This window comes from Schistocerca piceifrons, chromosome 2 (genome assembly GCF_021461385.2).
Source record: "Schistocerca piceifrons isolate TAMUIC-IGC-003096 chromosome 2, iqSchPice1.1, whole genome shotgun sequence".
NCBI lineage: Eukaryota > Metazoa > Arthropoda > Insecta > Orthoptera > Acrididae > Schistocerca > Schistocerca piceifrons.
In genome coordinates, this window is record NC_060139.1 from 748,321,996 (window position 1) to 748,341,641 (window position 19,646).

Genomic DNA, 19,646 nt, shown 5'->3' on the forward strand with positions numbered 1-19,646 from the left:
TTCTCCATCGACATAGGTTCCACCCCTATCACATTTCTGTCCATAAAGAGCTGCATGGAATAGATTATGAGAATTGTGGTAACTTCTGTACATAGGCATTAAGACCGGATACTCCAGATTATCACGTATCTTGTTTAGTAACGAACACACATTTACGAATCAAGGCCGAGTAAATCGCCGAAACACGCACTATTCGTCTGTTGACAATCCCCGTTGGCTTCGACAGGTGGAACGTCAGCGTATATGGAGTGTAAACGTGTTGTGTAGGACAGTGAGCCAACAGCTCATGGGCCAGTTTTTCAAAGAACGAACACTGAACGCTCGCAAATATCGCAGCCTCTGACAGAACATCTTCCACGGATGCTAGAAGATGTTACTCTGTAGACTAGGAGGAACCTGTAGTACCAACATGATGGCTGTCCAGATTACATTGCACGAAGTACTACAGCATGTCTTCACGAACTGTTTCCAAATCGTTGGATTGGACGCAGAGGACCCGTACCTTGGCCGGCCCGTTGCCCGTATTTGATGCCCGAAGACTTTTTTTGAGGGGAAATCTGAAAGACACTGTCTGCAAGGACATACTAACTACACCCGATGATACGCAACAATGTATTACTGCAGCCTGCTCGGATAACTCCACTGGAATGCTAGGGCGTGTGCAGCAGTCGTTCCATACCCACTGGAGGCGTGTATTGCCGCTGCCGGTGGTAATTTCGAACATAACTCTGATGGTCAATTGTCTCGAGATTGATCAGAGTCAAATGGTTCAAATGGCTCTGAGCACTATGGGACATAACTTCTGAGGTCATCAGTCCCCTACACTTAGAACTACTTAAACCTAACTAACCTAAGGACATCACACACATCCATGCCCGAGGCAGGATTCGAACCTGCGACCGTAGCAGTCGAGCGGTTCCGGACTGTAGCGCCTAGAACCACTCGGCTACAGTTGCTGGCCTGGTCAGAGTCCACATAGCTGGTGTATGCACTTGTGTTGTTAGTTAATGTGTGCTTCCACAGATATTGTACAGGTGTCAGTGTGGAAATGTTTACAAAATACGATATCTCGTAAACGACTTGTGCTAGAATCCGGCACAAATACCACTAACGTTCTAATTTACCCCATTTTTAATCCGTTAGTGTCAATTGGCAGTGTTCTATTTTAAAAAGTGTATTCTGCACAGCAAATACCCTTTATAATTATTTATTGGTTAACAATTGAAACGTCCCCTTTGAACAATTATACACGACTGTCCTTGAACTGACACACAATATTTTGTTAGCGCAACGCAATCTGACTTTCAAAATTCCCTACAAAAGAATGGCCCTGACTAACATTAAACTATACCTTTCACAAATCACTTACCTCACAAAAATCTTCGCTGCTCAAGCTACTGCAATACAGCGAGCGCCACTACTGCCAGCTAAATAAAAGATTCAAACTATGGAAGGCACTAACTACTGATAGGGATAGTTAGCAAATGAAAGATATTAATAGAGAACGAACAATGTATTTACCTTGATATCATCATATATAAATATAGCAGTTCATGACAAATTACAAACCTCCGCCATCTCTCTCCCCACATCCACCACTGCTGGCGGCTCACCTCCAATTGCGCAACGCTACGCGCTGTTCACATCCAGCTGCCGCTGCCCAACACTACAATGGCGAGTATTACAACAATGCAAAGCAGACACAGACTGCCCACAGCACAGCCAGTGATTTTCATACTGAGGTGGCGTTACCAATAAAAAAACCTAAACAGCCTACTTACACAATACAAGCCCCTGACAACCAACCCATTCTGTGAAGAACCCACGTCAACAGCATTTTACATTTCAGCAACATTTGCATTGCAAGATGTAAGTGATCCACCCTGCATAATGCCGAGTCGGTTTGTAACGCTGTGGAACAAAACTGTCGTTACACCAACCTTTGCTATGGGACTCTGCAGAGCGACGAAACGACTAGATTCTGATGATGGTCTCGCCTATGTATCATCCTATTTCGTTATCACGTGAAAATCGATGTCATTATACTGCAATACCAATGCACATTTCAAAGTCAAGATGCCTGCGGTAGATGTGTGCTTCTCTAGCTGGCTATTGGCAGAGACATCGGTGCCGTAAAGCATTCTCCCGTGGTCGCTTGTTTATACTGTGGAAACTACTGAGTGGCGAACAACGCCAACCAGGCCGTCGGCAACTTGTAGCTTTCGTGCCTGTTCCTGCAGAGGAGTGATTATTTAGCCCAGTAGCCTCTCCTGTTTCCCGCTGTTACATCCCACATCAAACTCACAGTCTTCTTGAACGTTGGTAGCTCGGCCACAGTCCAGGTGAAGTTTGGCTGTTGGTAATGTACTCTGTGGCCCCATTTGCATATAACGTCCATGCTCAGGTAAGCGAGTGCTAAGCGGTCCGCCCAGTGCACCGTTCTCACAGTAAAGTTGATAAACGCGTCGTGCAGAACATCTACATCTACAGCTACATCTACATGAATACTCTACCTGGCAAGGGGTTAATCGAACAACCTTCAGATTATTGCTCTACCGTTCTACTCTCAGAAAACACACGGGAAAAACAGGCACCAGGCGGGGTCTGGTCTCTCTTACTTTATTTCAATGATCATTTCTCCCTATGTATGTTGGCGTCAACAAAATATAGGGTGTCCATAATTAAAATTCCAGTGTCAAAATGTTCTAGAAAGAGAAATATTGTTTACAACGACGTCAACTTTAAACAGCATATTATTGGCGCAGGAGGAAACGTCATGGAACAAAAACACAACTAACGAAAATTTTTCCAATAGATGGCGCTGTAATCGTCTTAACTGAAATGGGATCGCCTACAAATGAGAGACGAATCGCAATACGACGGCAATGGTATGAGTTACACATCCCACCATCTGTACTCTTCGACGTACATTGCTGCACAAGTTCGGTCAACAGTGTTGGCACTGTTAGTTAGGTATGGCACTGTTAGTTAGGTAACCCCAACCACTACGGCAAGGTCGAACCAAAGCGGATGGGAAAAATCTTTTTTAACTGTCCTGAGGTCAAAAACAGCGTAAAAAACAAAGTGACATCGTTTTCCATCGTGGGACTTACGCAAGACTTGTTCAATATGGTGTCCACCGTTTTCTGCCACAAGCTGAAATCGGGGAAGAGGATGTTCCAAAACAGATCGGAGTGTCTCGGGGGTCACTTCGAGAATGCGTTGCGCAATACGTGCCTTCAATTCGTAACTGGAGCACTAACGTCACAGCCAGAAGTCACACGGATTAAGATCAGGTGATCTGAACGTCAGGTTGTAGAGAAATGACGGCTGCTAATTCCAGTATTTCTGAAGTGCATCTGCAGCAGCCGATGCACTGGCTGTGCAATGTGGGGATGAGCATAAAAATGTTCTTACCATCATATCCACGCTGTTCAAACGTATCGAAGCCTCATCTCCTCGTAAAAATATGGCCATACCATAAAAGATGCAGTCAACCCGTACCACACAGTGACGAAGTGGTATCGGTGCGGATTCTACGTTGTCCATATTGTGCAGTTTTGTCTATTCACGTGTCCTTGGAGATGCAAATGGGCTTCGTTTGTCCATAGAATGTTCCATGGCCATTCATTGTCCGCTTTCATACGAACAAGAAATTCAACGGTAAGCACTTTCCTTGCTGGTAGGTCAGCAGGAAGTAACTCCTGACATGGGTGATTTTGTGTGGATAGCAATCCAGGATGTTTCGTATAATTTTATACACGGTGCTCGCAGGCATGTCCTACGTTCAGGCAATCCGCTGTGCACTGCATGTTTGTACATCACCGCTCGACCGCTTCTGCAATATTGTGCCCACATCTTCGACATACGTTGAATCGGCCGCTTTCCTCCCTCTGCCACATTGCACGTCAAAAGGACCTGTTTTTTGAATTTTGTAATCATTTTCCGCAGGTCCTTAGCAGACATTTTACCAGGAACACCTGTGTGTCGCGCGTTTATTGGCATGCACATTCTGATGCTTACAGCGTCATCTGTTGGTCAAATTTTCATCAATTTTTTTTGTACCATGACGTTTCTTCCTGCATGAATAATATGCTCAAATTTTCCATCATTCTGAGCAGTGGTTCTCTTTCTACAGTGTTTTGAAATTGGAACTTTAATTACGCACACACTGTATTTTCTTACTCGGCAGAGAAAACTTTCATGAAAAGATCTCGCCGCGACGAAAAACGCCATTGCCTACTTATTGCCACCCCAACAATCTTCCCCCTGTTCCACCGTAGCAGAAAACGAGCTGCCCTTATTTGAACTTTTTCGACGCTCTTCAGTTCCATTTGGTACGGATAGCATACTGCGCTGCAGCACTCCAGAGGAGGCCGACAAGCGTAATGTAGGCAGTCTGTTTTGCGGACCTGTTGTATATTCTAAGTCTTCTGTCAATAAAACGTAGTCTTTGGTTCGCCTTTCAAGTATTTAATTGAATTGACAACTTTTACATTTGTATGGTTTATCGTGTAAACGAAATTTAATGGATTCCTTTTAATACTCATGTGGATAACTCGACAGTTTTCGCTATTGAGAGTCAATTGTCACTTTCCGCACCATAGAGTTATCTTGTCTATATCATTTTGCAATTTTTTTTGATCTTCTGATCACTTTACCCGACGGTAAATGACAGCATCATCTGCGAAACATCTACGAAGGCTGCTCAGATTGTCTGCTAAATAATTTATGTAGATCAAGAACAGCAGATCGGCTATAACACTTCCTTGGGGAACGCTAGATATGCTCGATGACTTCCCGTCGATTTATAAGAAATGTGACCTCTCTAACAGGACATTATGAACCGAGTCGCACAGCCGAGACGATACTCCATAGCCGCTCATTTTATTCAGAATCAGCTTCTGAGGACTTGTATCAAAAGCCTTCTGGAAATCTAGAAATATGGAATCAAATTGAGATCCACTGTCGATAACACTCGTTACTTCGTGCGAATAATGATCGAGTTGTGTTTCACAACAACAATATTTTCTGAGTCCACGCAGTGTGTAACGAGATCGTTTTCTTCCATGTAGTTCATAATGTTCAAACTCAGTATACGTTCCAAAACTCTACCGCAAATCGACGTTAGTGATACTGGTCTGTAATTCAGTGGATTACTGCATTTCCTTTCTTGAGTACTGTTTTGACCTGTGCAACTTCCCAATCTTTAGGTATGCATCCTTCGTGAGGCGAGCAGATGTATGTGATGATTAATTATGGAGCTATTTTATCAGCATACTCCGAAAGGAACATAATTGGCATAGAATCTGGACCGGAAGACTTGCCTTTATTAACCGATTGGAGCTGCTTCTCTACGCCGACGTTGTCTGTTTCTAAATTACTCATCTAGGCAGCTGTTCTTAATTGGAATTCTGGGATATTTACTTCCTCTTCTCTGGCGATGGAATTTCGGAAAACTGTTTTTAATAACTTCGCGTTAGTGGCGCTGTCATTGGTAACATAACCATTGCTGTCGGGCAGTGAAGGTATTGATTATGTCATCGCGCTGGTGTGCTTTACATACGACCAAAATCTCTTCGGGTTGCCTGCCAGATTTCCAGACAGAATTTCGTTGTGGAAACTATTAAGAGTCTCACGTTGAAGTCCGAGCTAATATTCGAGGTTCAGTATAACATCGCCAATCTTGGAAAATTTCTGTTCTTTTAAATTTAGCATGCTCACTTCGGTGCTTCTGCAACAGTGTTTTGTCCTTTTTACGTATCATTAGGATCAGTTCGATTTCTTATTAACATGCTATGAATCTTAAGCTGACGTCGATGCTATATCTCTTAATTTAAACCACTTCTGGTGTACGCTTACACAGTTTGGAAGGAGTGGAGGCTGTCTCTTAGGTAAGCGTCAAGTGAGCATTTACGGCATTCTTCGTGGTCTTCAATAGGTCTCGCATCTCCCTGGCGCTCTGATATTTGAATGGTCACGGGTTGCTTACACATGCTGCAGCCTTCCAAAGAGGCCATCGCAAGCGCAATAGACGTCTTATTACGGGGATCTTTCCATTGAGAACTGTTTCTCTAAGGGCCACTGTGAGTGGTATGCACGACATCGTCTTTTAGGGCTTCCAAGCCTGCTATGCGCCCAACATGAAAATACTGAACAATAACCGGGGTTATGGGACCAATAATGCCGAGTCAAATCGGCTAGCTGTCGACCTCTGAAAAGCCATCTGTTAATAGCTCACAATACTGTTCCACGGTTGTCGCCAAAAAGTTGATCCCTTTACCCTAAATGGCTATGTTATTTACTATTCGCTGATAACACGCATGTTTCGTCAGCTGCCTCATTCTTTGTATAAGTACATCCTCTTCTTGAAAAAAATTCCGAGAAGATAATGCTGTTTTTGCTATATTCCAGATCTTGTCTGTTAACTACATTGATATTTCGTGCACATATGAGAAATAATATCTCTGTATCTTCCTTCTTAAATAATTTGATCTTCCATGTACTAGAAAGTTTAGGAAAATGTATTGCTTTTTTTGTAAGATTAACATTCTTATGAATTACAATGTATTGCACAAACATCCAGAAAGTTGTTTATAACTCTACTTATAACATAAAATTTTTAATGATGGTTTCAGAAAGCAACTGCTGAAGAAGCGGATGTCCAAAGGACCATACAAGATCCTCCTGACGCCCTCGGATTTCGTATTCCCTCAGGTCACGGACAGTCTGCGGGTAAGTAGTCGCAATACTTGACCGTAAAATAGAGCAAATACGGAATAAGTCTGTAGCAGATAGTAAGAACCCAAACTAAGAATGCAGAAAGGAACTGTGTGATGAAGCCTGCTCCGTAAAACTGACGGTAGAGAACGTCCGCTGATAGTCCCTCACTCCATGGCACTAATAAACGAATCTCGGTCTGGTATGAATTTTCAACCGTCACAGTAAATGAAAAACATCGTGGTTACTGTGTTACTGAACTGATGTCTTTGATTTCAATGTTTACGTAGATGGTAACTTCCTTGGGTTTGTGGTAAAATGCTGCCACTCCACCAGATTCGTCCCACAAGTGGATCTGTTCCCACTATGGTTGCCAGGTTTTGTAAAATAAAAAAGAGTTAGACTCTTTATTTGTTTATAAAAAACTTTCAAATCTGAAATACACATATATGAGATATGACACAAGAAAGGTGAACACCGCTGACGCCTGCTCTGCGTTGTGTCACGAGATTCAGGCGTGGCCCTCCACTTGGTCGCTGTTGTCATTCATATACTGCGGCTGCCCGACGGCGGACATTGCCCTCCCCTTCCAGTCCAGTGATCTGGAGCCCTTTCACTGACTGGCGCAACCGCTCGTGATTTGAATAAATTATTAATACAACTGAAGCGGAGCTCTCTTTTTAAATTAATTAATACCCTCAATTTATTTACTTTATTTCAGCGAATTTAATTCTGGTGAACTGTGTCACCGCCGGCCGCGGTGGTCTAGCGGTTCTAGGCGCGCAGTCCGGAACCGCGCGACTGCTACGGTCGCAGGTTTGAATCCTGGCTCGGGCATGGATGTGTGTGATGTCCTTAGGTTAGTTAGGTTTAAGTAGTTCTAAGTTCTAGGGGACTGTTGACCACGGATGTTAAGTCCTATAGTGCTCAGAGCCATTTGAACCTTTTTTTTTAACTGTGTCACCATACCTTTCCTAACGCATACCACTATCGTTTTGATAGAAGTTCTACACTGACGGAAATGGGAACTGTCACGCCACGGAGCGCCGATGGATATTTATCAACCTTTGTGGAGACGTTCATCGTACGATGGGTATCAAATTATTTAATTTTCGTTCCATTCAGAAATTACGTCCATTATCAGCGTCGGTATAAGGTGTATGTCAGTACATGATTGTGTTCGTTGTGACAAGGAAGAAAGAAGCCTCCGAATGTCATCCTCAGGAATTTGTTGCAATATCTGAAACGGACGCTTTGTCGGGTACCGATGATTGCAGGCTGGAGACTAGTATGAAAGTATACGTCTTCGCGACACATACAAGGCATGTTCTGTGGGTGACAAATCAGGAGTCAGGGCAGGCCAGTCAAGAATCAGTCTATGTATCACACAGAACATTGCAGCAGTTGAAGCCATAGTGAAGGAAACCGCCGAGTGACACTGAATGACATTGCACCATGTTTACAGATTAGTCATGGGTCAGCACACTACGTTATGATCTGCCGTGTAGGGTTTGCATTATCATCTTGAAATGTGTCATTTACTAGTCTGTTCATGAGGGTTATGTCAATAAGGAATACCGCTATTGGCTATCAATGGCGAACACACGACCTCCATTCAACAATTACTCAATCAGTCGTATTGCCAAATCCAGTATTTCCCTACAGCATGCTTCCAGAAGTCGCAGAGGTGTAGGTCTGGAGAATCGCTGCTTCCTATGACGCTTCACAGGCAGTCACTGGACAAGTTGGTGTCGATCTGACAATCACAAACAGGAGCGAGACACGTCGAGAAACGAATGCCACTCAGTGTTCTACTTGATTATGGCTCTACACCATGCCTGTGACGTGCTATTATCTTTAGGTGACGCATGGCAACTCGATCTCTGAAGCGGGCTTCCAGTAATTTGTTTCCGATGGCTTGTGGTGACATTCTGCCTCAGACCTCTGCCAGGATTTGTCAGCCGTCTATTCTTAAGTGCCAGTTGAGTAATGCTACGACCTATTCGTGGTGCAGTCCTGGAAAGACCCGTTGTCCTTAATCCATCTCGTCACCAATCGTTTTGCAGTCATTCTACTACAGCCAGTTATCTGTCATCGTCAGTATGGTGCTCCCATGTCCCTCATGTCAATGATTCGACCTTCCTCAAAGTAAGAAAGGTGCCGAAACGCTGCTCATGCACATCTTTTGGCCTTGCCTTGTTGTGACAACCAGCTGAAGACTTCTGTTAACGATACACACACCTAACAGCCACTATGTCCTCACACCATTCTTCGCCTCTAGAAATGCCTTTTTTTGTACACTGAAATACTGAATGAACATCAGCTCGCATAAATATTACATTTCAACAAACGTATCCGACAGGCGCAGAATTGCTGGAATACCAGTTTGGCAGCGTTCGGTGTAGCTGTTCATAATGCTATCTCTTTCAATTTCTGAGAGTGTGTATCACGTTATAATCATTTATTGTCATAAAAGTTATCTGGACTAGGGGTATCAACTTCGGTTACAATTTATAAATCACTGTTAAAAAATAGTCGACATCTTTCCATCGTTACTAATGAAACAATGAAATAATAATATCCCACCGGTTGATGTGGCCGAGCGGTTCTACGCGCTTTAGTCTGGAACCGCGCGACCGCTACGGTTGCAGGTTCGCATCGTGCCTCGGATATGCATATGTGTGATGTCCTTAGGATAGTTAGGTTTAAGTAGTTCTAAGTTCTAGGGCACTGATGTCCTCAAAAGTTAAGTCCCTTAGTGCTCAGAGCCATTTGAACCATTTGAACAATATCCCCTTTATATCAATTCATATCTGCCAGAGCCGTTAACAGAGTGTTCAGTTATTGCCACTCAGAGACGAACAGGATGTCTTGTGTAGATGTGGTGCTCTGCAGTTTGCAAATACTGAAGAAACTATAATATTTATATAAGCTTCCCAAAAAGAGAGTATGTTTATGTATTGGTGGACATCTTATCGTCAGCGGCGTCTTTTATCTAATGGCGTCTAACAAGGACCCCCTTGAGTTCCAGGTCGTAAGTTCAATCTTTAGTAAGGCCCATTTGAAAGTGTTGCGTTAACAATTACGACAAGAGAAATATTTGCCGCTAATAACACGCCACGTGTATCAGGAGGCCGACAGAAAATGATTGTCTGGGAGGTGCAGCGATCAACCATCTACGGGATATACGTATTACATTTCACAAAATGGACACTGTCGACATTACCGGCCGGGGGTGGCCGAGCGGTTCTAGGCGCTACAGTCTGGAACCGCGCGGCCGCTACGGTCGCATGTTCGAATCCTGCCTCGGGCATGGATGTGTGTGATGTCCTTAGGTTAGTTAGGTTTAAGTAGTTCTAAGTTCTAGGGGACTGATGACCTCAGAAGTTAAGTACCATAGTGCTAAGAGCCATTTGAACACTGTCGACATTCATTCAATACCGTATGAAAAATGCCGCGCCACAGTGATTACAAAGGTTCGCATCATCAAGTACGAAGGGAAATCCTTGGGAGTTACAAACCGTGCAGGACGTTTAATTAGGTATCCACTCTTAAGGAATGCACATAGGATCATATTGGTGTAAGGGGGTGATGAGAACTGATGAATGGTGATGGCATGCAAGCGAATGCGAAAGAGTCTGCCGTGGAGCTTATAGTAAATTGACTATCCTTTACGGCGTAGCTGCAGATAGTGCAATAATACGAGGGTGAGTCAAATGAAAACCTTAAATTAGTAATAATAAATCGAAATTTCGCGCCGTTATCCTGTAAGCTGGTAAGCGTGCTATAAACAGCTTGAAGAATGGCCTGTATTTGGCAGCATAGTGCACATGCACACATACCGTCGCAGTATCAGTGTAAAGATGGCCGCCCCACTTGCGTCTTGCACCAGGGAAGAACAGGGTTCTGTTATTCGCTTTTTGCGTAGTGAAGGTTCAATACGGTGACGCATGTTTGTCACAGCAGCAAGTCTACGAATGGAGCAGGAAGTTCGCAAATGGTGTGACTTCAGTGGAAGATGCTCCTCGTCCAGCTCAGGCACAACGAGTTGTGACTCCACAGAACATTGCAGCAGTTGAAGCCATAGTGAAGGAAACCGCTGAGTGACACTGAATGACACTGCAGCATGTTTACAGATTAGTCATGGGTTAGCACACCACATTGTGCATGACGTGCTCCAGTTTCACAAAGTGTCTGCAAGATGGATGCCACTATAGCTGACTCCTGAAATGAGAGAACGACGTGTTGATGCTTGTGAAGATCTTCTTCGGCGCTTTGAGCGAGAAGGTGATGCCTTCCTTACAAATATCGTTACTGGGCACGAAACCTGGACTCACTTCCACCAACCGGAAACGAAGAGAGCGAGCAAGGAACGGCACCATTCCTCATTACCAAAATCAAAGAAGTTTCGAACAGAACCATCAGCAGCGAAGGTTATGCTGACTCTCTTTTGGGACGAAAAAGACGTCATTTTGGAGCATTACATGCCTAGGTGGACCACTGTCACCAGTGCATCATACACAGATCTCCTAAAAAATCAGCTGCGGACTGCAATCAAATCAAAGCGACGTGTCAGCAGGTGTCCTTTTGCAACATGACAATGCAAGGCCCTACACTGCCCGTACAACAGTTGCAACAATCACAGACCTGCATTTTGAGTGTCTTCCTCATCCACCATACTCACCAGACCTTACCCCAAATGATTTCCATATGTTTGAACCACTCAAAGGCGCAATGGGAGGAAAGAAGTTCCGTTCTGATGAAGAGGTACGCCACGCGGTGCATGACTGGTTGCGCGGACTACCAAAAGAATTTTTTTCTAAAGGAATTTATGCATTTTGTAAGCGCTAGAGGACTTTCATTGAGCGTGGGGGAGATTATGTTGAAAAGTGATACAGTTTTGTACCACTTCTGCACAATAAATAATATTTTTAAAAAATATTTAAGGTTTTCATTTGACTCTCGCTTGTACATTTCATAGGCACGGTAAAAACAAACATCCAAATGCTGAATTTGTCAAGAGGTTCCAGGTGATATGAACTGCAATGTCACACTTTTCAGGAGGCATAGTTTGCTCTAAAGGAGTGAAATTTTATATGCAGACCAGGAATCAAGCAAAAGCAAGTTATTTTGACCAGATATTGGCCAAAATCAGTACTGATACCATAGTTGCAGATCTCTCACGCCCATTTTCCCGCTCTTGCTTGCTTTGTCGTAAATATTCCCTTCTGCCCTTGCAAGACCACGCACACAAGAAAGAATCGTAGGGGGCAGAGCACATCTAACTTTTCGCAGCACAATAAATAACTCTCCAGCCAATTTACCATCCTGACTAACAGTCGGCATGATTGTATACGAATGCGTTAAGGCATTGATGGTAGCATGTCTTGGTACAACTGTCGTGGTGCTTCTAGTTTCCAGTGTTCCTTTCATATGCGCTTCCTCTTCAGATCCAGACTGGTCGGACTTGAAAAGAAATTCCTTATTGAACGATGGGTATGTTTATCTCCTATACGAATTTTCGGGCCGATTACGCGTTTTGCTGTGCATCGTCAAGTTGACACTATGTTTGAAATTTCTTTACCTTACATCTTCCAGTCCTGTAGCACTGTTTGAAGTTATTCAAACATCAACCGCTTCCCTTGAAATCACTGTAATTTACGTCGCGCGCAATTTGATGTTCATGATGTAGTAGGTGACTACCATGCACATTCTGTAAATTGTATCGAGCATTCCTGAAACTCGCAAACACCGGTTTCAACAGCATATGTGCCTTGTCCTCCCTCGAATATCTATAGTTTTTCTTATGCACTATACGGTCATAATGCTGCGGAGTTATTGAAAATCTGTTCATATTTTATTTCCTATGCTGCAGATGATATTCTATGTACGTAATTATGTTTAGTACCCGCTCCTTGGACAACGGTTGTTCATTACTAAGTTTCACTGAAGACGGGATTTCTCGCTCCCTGTCGGACAAGATGATGAACTACATGGATCGACACCCGTTTCAGTATTATTTTCATTTACTAAGCACATATTATCATCATTATAATCCTCGTGTTCACTGACCACATATTCCAGCGACTTACCTTACAGAAACGCTAGTATTACATCTGCCACTTGTTTCTCACTCTACGAAATTACTTCGTTTCCCTCTAACGAAATGTCACCTTCGGCAGCTGTTATTGTAGATATAATGCAAATTTTTGCTTTGTTTATAGTCGTCGTTATTCTGCCTAGTATCAATACCACTAGCACTATTAGCGCTTTTGTGAGTTACTCGTCAACCAAGCAGTTACACTACGCTTCGTAAAGCCGCGTGGTTTGAGGCGTCACGTCATGGGCTGCGCCGGAGGTTCAAGTCTCCCTCGGGCATGGGTGTGTTATGTTGTTCTTAGCATAAGTTAGTTTAAGTAGTGTGCAAGTGTAGGGAGCGATGACCTCAGTAGTTTGGTCCCTTAAGAATTCACACATTTGAACATTTACACTTCGTAGCCTCATGGACTGCTCATACCTCCACTCCCGCCCCCTCTTGCCATTAGCAGCCAATATTGTGGTTGCATGGTAGACAATATGTAGGGCGTCGAATGTCATAAACATCAGTGGCCTTTCGCGACCTCGCAGTCATTGGGTTCCATATTAGCTTATGCTAACTTTTGCCAATAAAATTCTTGTAATTATCCAGCTGTATGACAGTGATAATTTGTACATCGCTGTTAACAGCTACACAATATCTGCATTTATGAGTTGGTTTTCACTGCCATATAATCAGATAATTATGTGAATGTTATCGACGAAAGAGTAAGATGCCACTGATGATGGGCACGTAATCATGATAGCAGCCCGACAGCAAATATATGAAAATGCTCTGGTTCTCTCTCTCTCTCTCTCTCTCTCTCTATATATATATATATATATATATATATATATATATATATATATATATATATATATATATATATATATATATAAAATAAATTAATAACGTTGTGTTTCAGTGAATGGTACTCTGTGAATTTCTGAGTAGGTCTTTAGGAGAGGAAATGAATACCGAATAAAAAATAGAGGGTGCCATTTAAAAAGGCATAGAACTGTTCATATCTTTGTAAAAAACAAATCTACAACGAAGGCAATCATGCTGATTGATGTGCCCCTGACGGCTAAAGAGCATTTGCTTGAAACATTTTTTAATTTGCATCTGGACAAACAGTTATTTAGGGTGGTCAAGATAAATGAGGGCCCGGAACATTAACATATGTCATGACGTTTCTTGATAACATTCATATGATGTATACAATCGATGGCGTCGTCAGCTGAAATAGCGGGAGGACCTCTGGTAGACAGAATGTGGTGATCAGTGCGTGTATTCCGCCCACGGCCAGGCCTGTATGCCCCGCGTTAGCAGCAACGTACCTCAGAAACGAAGTCTCGGGCAACCTACGAAATGTTTCTTCAAAGCTGCTTTCAATTCTAGTAGTGACTTCCCTACTCTAGGCCTCTCTTTGAAGTTCCACACTAGGACGATATCTCTAGTAGTGGTCTGCAAAGTTCGCTGTTGGTGTGTTCATGATTTCGATTGGCAGCTCACATCCTTCTATCTGTAAATGCAATTATTTTATAGCTTTCATAACTACTGCGTATCGCCCAAATTTGTCGCGGTAAAAACATCATAAACAACCAATAAGAAAGTTTTTCACAAAAGCAATTTACCTCATGTCACAAGTTGCGTCTTCTGCGAGGTATAAATGTCAGGAGACGTGAGGACGTGACGATTTGTCAACCCTCTCACTTCAAAAGGCGCCTCCATTTTTGCAAATGACTGCTTTCGCTGCAGCTCAAGAATACGCGCAGGCTCCACAATAGGTCGCTTCCTATCTGGAAAAGCACTGGTGAGCCAAGTCAGCCTGCCGCTGTGGCCTAGCGGTTCTAGGTGCTTCAGTCCGGAACCGCGCTGCTGCTACGGTCGCAGGTTCGAATCCTGCCTCGGGCATGGATGTGTGTGATGTCCTTAGGTTAGTTAGGTTTAAGTAGTTCTAAGTCTAGGGGACTGATGACCTCAGATGTTAAGTCCCATAGTGCTCAGAGCCATTTTGAACCAGTTGAGCCAAGTCATTATGACCATCTGCTTAATGGCGTGTAGTTCCAACTTCCAGACCCAGCACAGCAGCGAACTTACGTGGCAAACATTCATTGCTCGGTTTCTAGAGGTGCGTGCCACCAAATGTGTACGCATAGGCCATGGAATCCAGTAAATTATTGGCCAGTAATTTGTGGACGCGGAGTTGGTGTCCGATAGCGTCATGGTTGTGTTCCATGAGGTCCAGATGAGGCGAATATGGTGGCCAAGATATCAAAGTGAGTTCATTATTATCCTCCACAGACCACTGTGGCACGATTCTGGCCTTTCTACATGAACATTGATCCCACTGGATGATGCCATCGACGTCAGGCAATCATCAGTCATAAAGGGAGGAGGTGGTCTGTAATAATGTTCACGTTTTCGATAACTATCACAGATTCTATGGAAGCCCATGTGAATGTCCCCCAACGCATAATACTGTCGCCATCACCTGTGTCTGTACAGTGAGATGGCAAAGTCTGTCTAATAAATGTTCGATGGGATTCATGTCGAGCGATCTGGGTGGCCAAACTATTTGCTTGAATTGTTCAGAATGTTCTTCAAACCAATCCCGAACAATTGTGACACGGTGACGTGGGGAAGTTCATCTGTAAAAATTGCATTGTTGTTTGGGAACATGAAGTCCATGGATAACCATTTCCAGTCAATGAACAGTTCTGTTCGACCAAAGGACCCAGTCAATTCAGTGTAAACACAGCACACACGATTATGGATCCACCACCAGCAGCACAGTGTCTTGTTCACAATTTGGGCCCATGACTTCGTGGAGACTGTGCCACACTCGAACCCTACCACCAGCTCTTACCAACTTAAATCGGGACTCATTTGACCAGACCACGGTCTGGGGTCCAAACAACATGGTCACGATCCAAGGAGAGGCACTGTAGGTGATGTCATGTTGTTAGCAAAGGCATTCGCGTCAGTCGTTTGCTGCGATAGCCTATTAACGCGAAATTTCGCCGACGATCTCCACATTCTATGATGAAATATTGACGTCCAACACCTTCACAGCTACCCATGGCTTTAGGGCTCTCAACAATTTTCCGTAGATGCGTACAGTAGTACCAGAACAGACGACCAACTTCGCCGTTTCTGAGATGCTCTTTTCCAAGTACTGGCCCGTAACAATCTGCCCTCTGCCCAAGTCGCTTATCTCGGTAGATTTGCCCGTTTGGGGGTCTGTCCAGAACGATTCCCCTTTCTACTCTGCTCTACTTGTATCCTTCCCTTAGCACGTCACGTGTCCACGACTCACCAGGTGGCTTCGAGTTCCGCGGTGGTCAATAGTCATGAAGTGTTGGTTCATCAGTGTGTATAATAACTTGGATGGCACTCTGTGACACCTTTCTCGGCCTCTGGTTCAACTACCATATAGGTGCAGCCAGCCCAGGTGGCAAGCGATTATGACGGTCCTGTTTCTTGGAGCAGCAAGCACCTCTTTCTTCTCTTCTCAGTCAGTGGCCTCAGGCGGCTGTCCCCTTGTGTCTGTACGGAAGGAATCTTCTTTACCGACCTATAGCGCTGAGTCTGGTGGAAACATTACAACATATAAATTTTCCAATCACAATTAATTAATGGTATTCTGAGAGCTGACAGTGATATGTAACTTATCACTTTTCTCCTTATGGAGCATCGAAATGCCAAGGATAACACTAAACCACAGCCCTACGCAGATGTGTAAACAGAGTCATTATTTAGCACAACTGTCCACTTCCGCAAATCTTGCACGTACTTTAGACTTGGATTCATTGTTCTTGCTACATTTCTGAGTACATTAATGGGTATAGATATATAGTGTGTGTGTCCCTATAGCATAATAAATACAAAATAACTTCATTCAGGTCTGTATCTTAAATTATAATTGGCTTTTGTTAATAATTAACAAAACGTATTTGCGATTTTGGGCCTACAGAAAACCCTTTCCCGCCTGTAGGTTATGTGTGGAGAAGAATAAACGTAAAATTGTTTCTGAATTGTTACACTCTCGAACAACACCACAAGTGACGTCCGCTATGGAAGTTCCCTAGGTGTTTACGACAAATGACGAGCATTAAGTGCAGCCGAGGTCAAAATACATTGTGATGCTTTTCACCCCAACCGTGATATGCTCTTTAACGCTGTTGAGTCGTAAGTGTTATTTACAATCTTTCCAATATTAATTTGGTGCTGAGAAATATGAATCGAATTAAATCATAATATGTACACCGCAGCCGGCGGTTTAAAAGGTATTACGTTCAAAACATATTTCCTAGCCTTCGTTAATAGCCTGCACTTTTGTTGGCTGTTCGCACTATTTTCATCTTGCAGCGCTCAATGAGATGTTGATTGCATCACTGTGCACTTTCGATCACTATGCATCACTATTTACCGGTGGGAGGGAGATCGAAAGAAAGTAGAATGAGAATTAGAGCTGCGAAAACGGAAGACCGCGTGTAAAGAAAGCTCGGCAATTAACAACAAAATGGCTCTGAGCACTATGGGACTTAACTTCGAAGGTCATCAGTCCCCTAGAAATTAGAACTACTTGAACCTAACTAACCTAAGGACATCACACACATCCATGCCCGAGGCAGGATTCGAACCTGCGACCGTAGCGGTCGCGCGGTTCCAGACTGTAGCGTCTAGAACCGCTCGGCCACCCGGCCGGCTTAGTTAACAACACCTGATATACTTTACGAGCGGTCATTTTCGGTGAAATTTGTAATGCCAGGACACTGACTTGTTATTCGTTTGAGAAAGATTACATAAATGCATGTTTTTATACTTTGATTGAGCTTCACTGTCTGTAACATTACTATGCGTAATTATGACGTGGGGAGACATATTTTGCTTTAGGTACTTCAGCCGAGATCCACATTTAAGTAATTTTGACCCACCTTGTAATCACAAAGACGGCAGATCCATTTGTGGAAGCATTCCAGTATTCTGCCTGGGGAAAGTAAAAAACAAAGTTTACAGCGTACCGAACAAAGTGGGGCAAGATCGCAGACTCCGCTATATGATGAAAGTTATTTCTCCAAAACCACGCAGAACTGGAAAGCATTGTGTAGGAGAGCGCAGTCGAAATTTCGTTGTTCTGTCGTATGAGGTAGGTTACAGTGTCATTGGTAATACTACTACTAAAGCGTTATTTGTTACACTGTTCTTGAGGTGTCGTTCTCATTCTGCAGTTAACAGCTGAGTAACTCATTATTGTAGAATAATAATAGTATGGCTCCTGATCCTGCCCCGATGAAGACTGGCTAAGCGCTATAATGTAACATATCGATCTATCGTCAACAATATGTTAATAACTTCATTTTCTTCTGTAATGGGTTTTGTCCAGCATTAAAATCAACAAAAATTGAAATGAACGTTTCAAACCAAATTATGTGTAAACATAATTGGATCAAAAAGGTGAATTGGTCCAGAATGTATTAAGCGCAATCTAAAAATTAAAATTACAAGTTAAAATGCATTGGTAAATTACTTCAATCGTGATTAATTCTAGAACATAATGTGAGTATCTAGGCCCTGCCTTCGGGAATACTGAAATATTTCATTTGGTTAGGAAGCGAAATGTTTTTTTCGCTTCCTGTAAAATTATGATCTGTGCATTTAATAAGATTCGAAACGATATCCCTCAGATACTCAGTTCCATATAAGGCATAAAGACACTTTCGATGCTGAGCAGACCAGTGAAATACCTTGTTATAACTACTTTACCGCCTCTTATGATAAACACTTCCTGTCGTCGAATTTAACAGATACTTCTGTTGTTATATAGGACTTCGCCTGCAGGTAATAAATTTCATAGAATTGGAAAATGTATTAAAATAAATATGCATCTGAACCACAATTCGTGTATACCATGAATTATTCTCAACTCTGAAGGAATACGTCGTACATCAACGACACAGAGGTAAGAAAAAAGGGCTACAGAAACACGAAAATCATCTAATTCAACTATCTTCACAGGTAGTGCCTTCTGTGCATTCGAAGATGTACCGTACATGCGAATTATTTGAGTACAAGGACAAATATATTCTTTTAAATTTTGTGTACGAAATAGAATTATAAATTATTTATCGTGTAATGTGCAAGATAGAGTGTACGCCGTGCATAGCAGTGTCCGTTCTCACACTTTCAACTGTTCACCTCTCCAGCGTCAGTTCAGGTTAGTCATCTGTTGCCAAACTAAACCATAACGCTTCTCTTGCATGTGCAAGAATGGAGTCGTACTGCTAACAAGTCCTTCTACTTTCATTCTTTAATAACGGTTTACTATTCTTAAGGCGGCTCTTCATGATTCCCGATAAAATAGAGAAAATGGAGTATTGACAGAATCTTAGTTCCAGAAGTGGGCAGAGTTATCCCAAAGATAATAGAAGGATTCACTGATCTGCGGCAGTATAGTACTTGCGGCATACGGAACGCATAATTAAGTGTTTCATACTTATGAATTTATATTCATCCCTAAAACTTTATGTTGCCTACCCGACCCCAGGGATAACAAGTTCCACTGACAGTAAATTTGTTTGGTAAAGGTAGAGCGCGAGCTTCCTCAGAGGCAACTTGGCAAACATGGTGATGCAGGCTTGGGAACACGTATGCAATGGGGATGTGTTGTAACGATCTCTTCCGATCGTTGACACTTAACTTCTTAACTTAAATTGCGTTTGCCTGGTTCATTGATGACTGATAAGAACATCACGAAAGTTTCAAGCTTCACAAAATTATTTATTGACATTAGTTGACAACCGAACTGCACAGACTCCAGAGGTAAACAAACCACTGACTGACC

General features: G+C 42.9%; 1 protein-coding gene across 1 annotated transcript in view; it reads left to right on the forward strand.

Moving 5' to 3' along the window:
* LOC124775818 (retinal guanylyl cyclase 2-like) overlaps positions 1-19,646 on the forward strand; it is a 295,210-nt gene that overhangs the window by 33,201 nt on the left and 242,363 nt on the right. Inside the window, exon 2 of the mRNA XM_047250651.1 lies at positions 6,639-6,735. Coding sequence (XP_047106607.1) covers positions 6,639-6,735 — 97 coding nt within the window. The remainder of the gene's footprint in view (positions 1-6,638; positions 6,736-19,646) is intronic.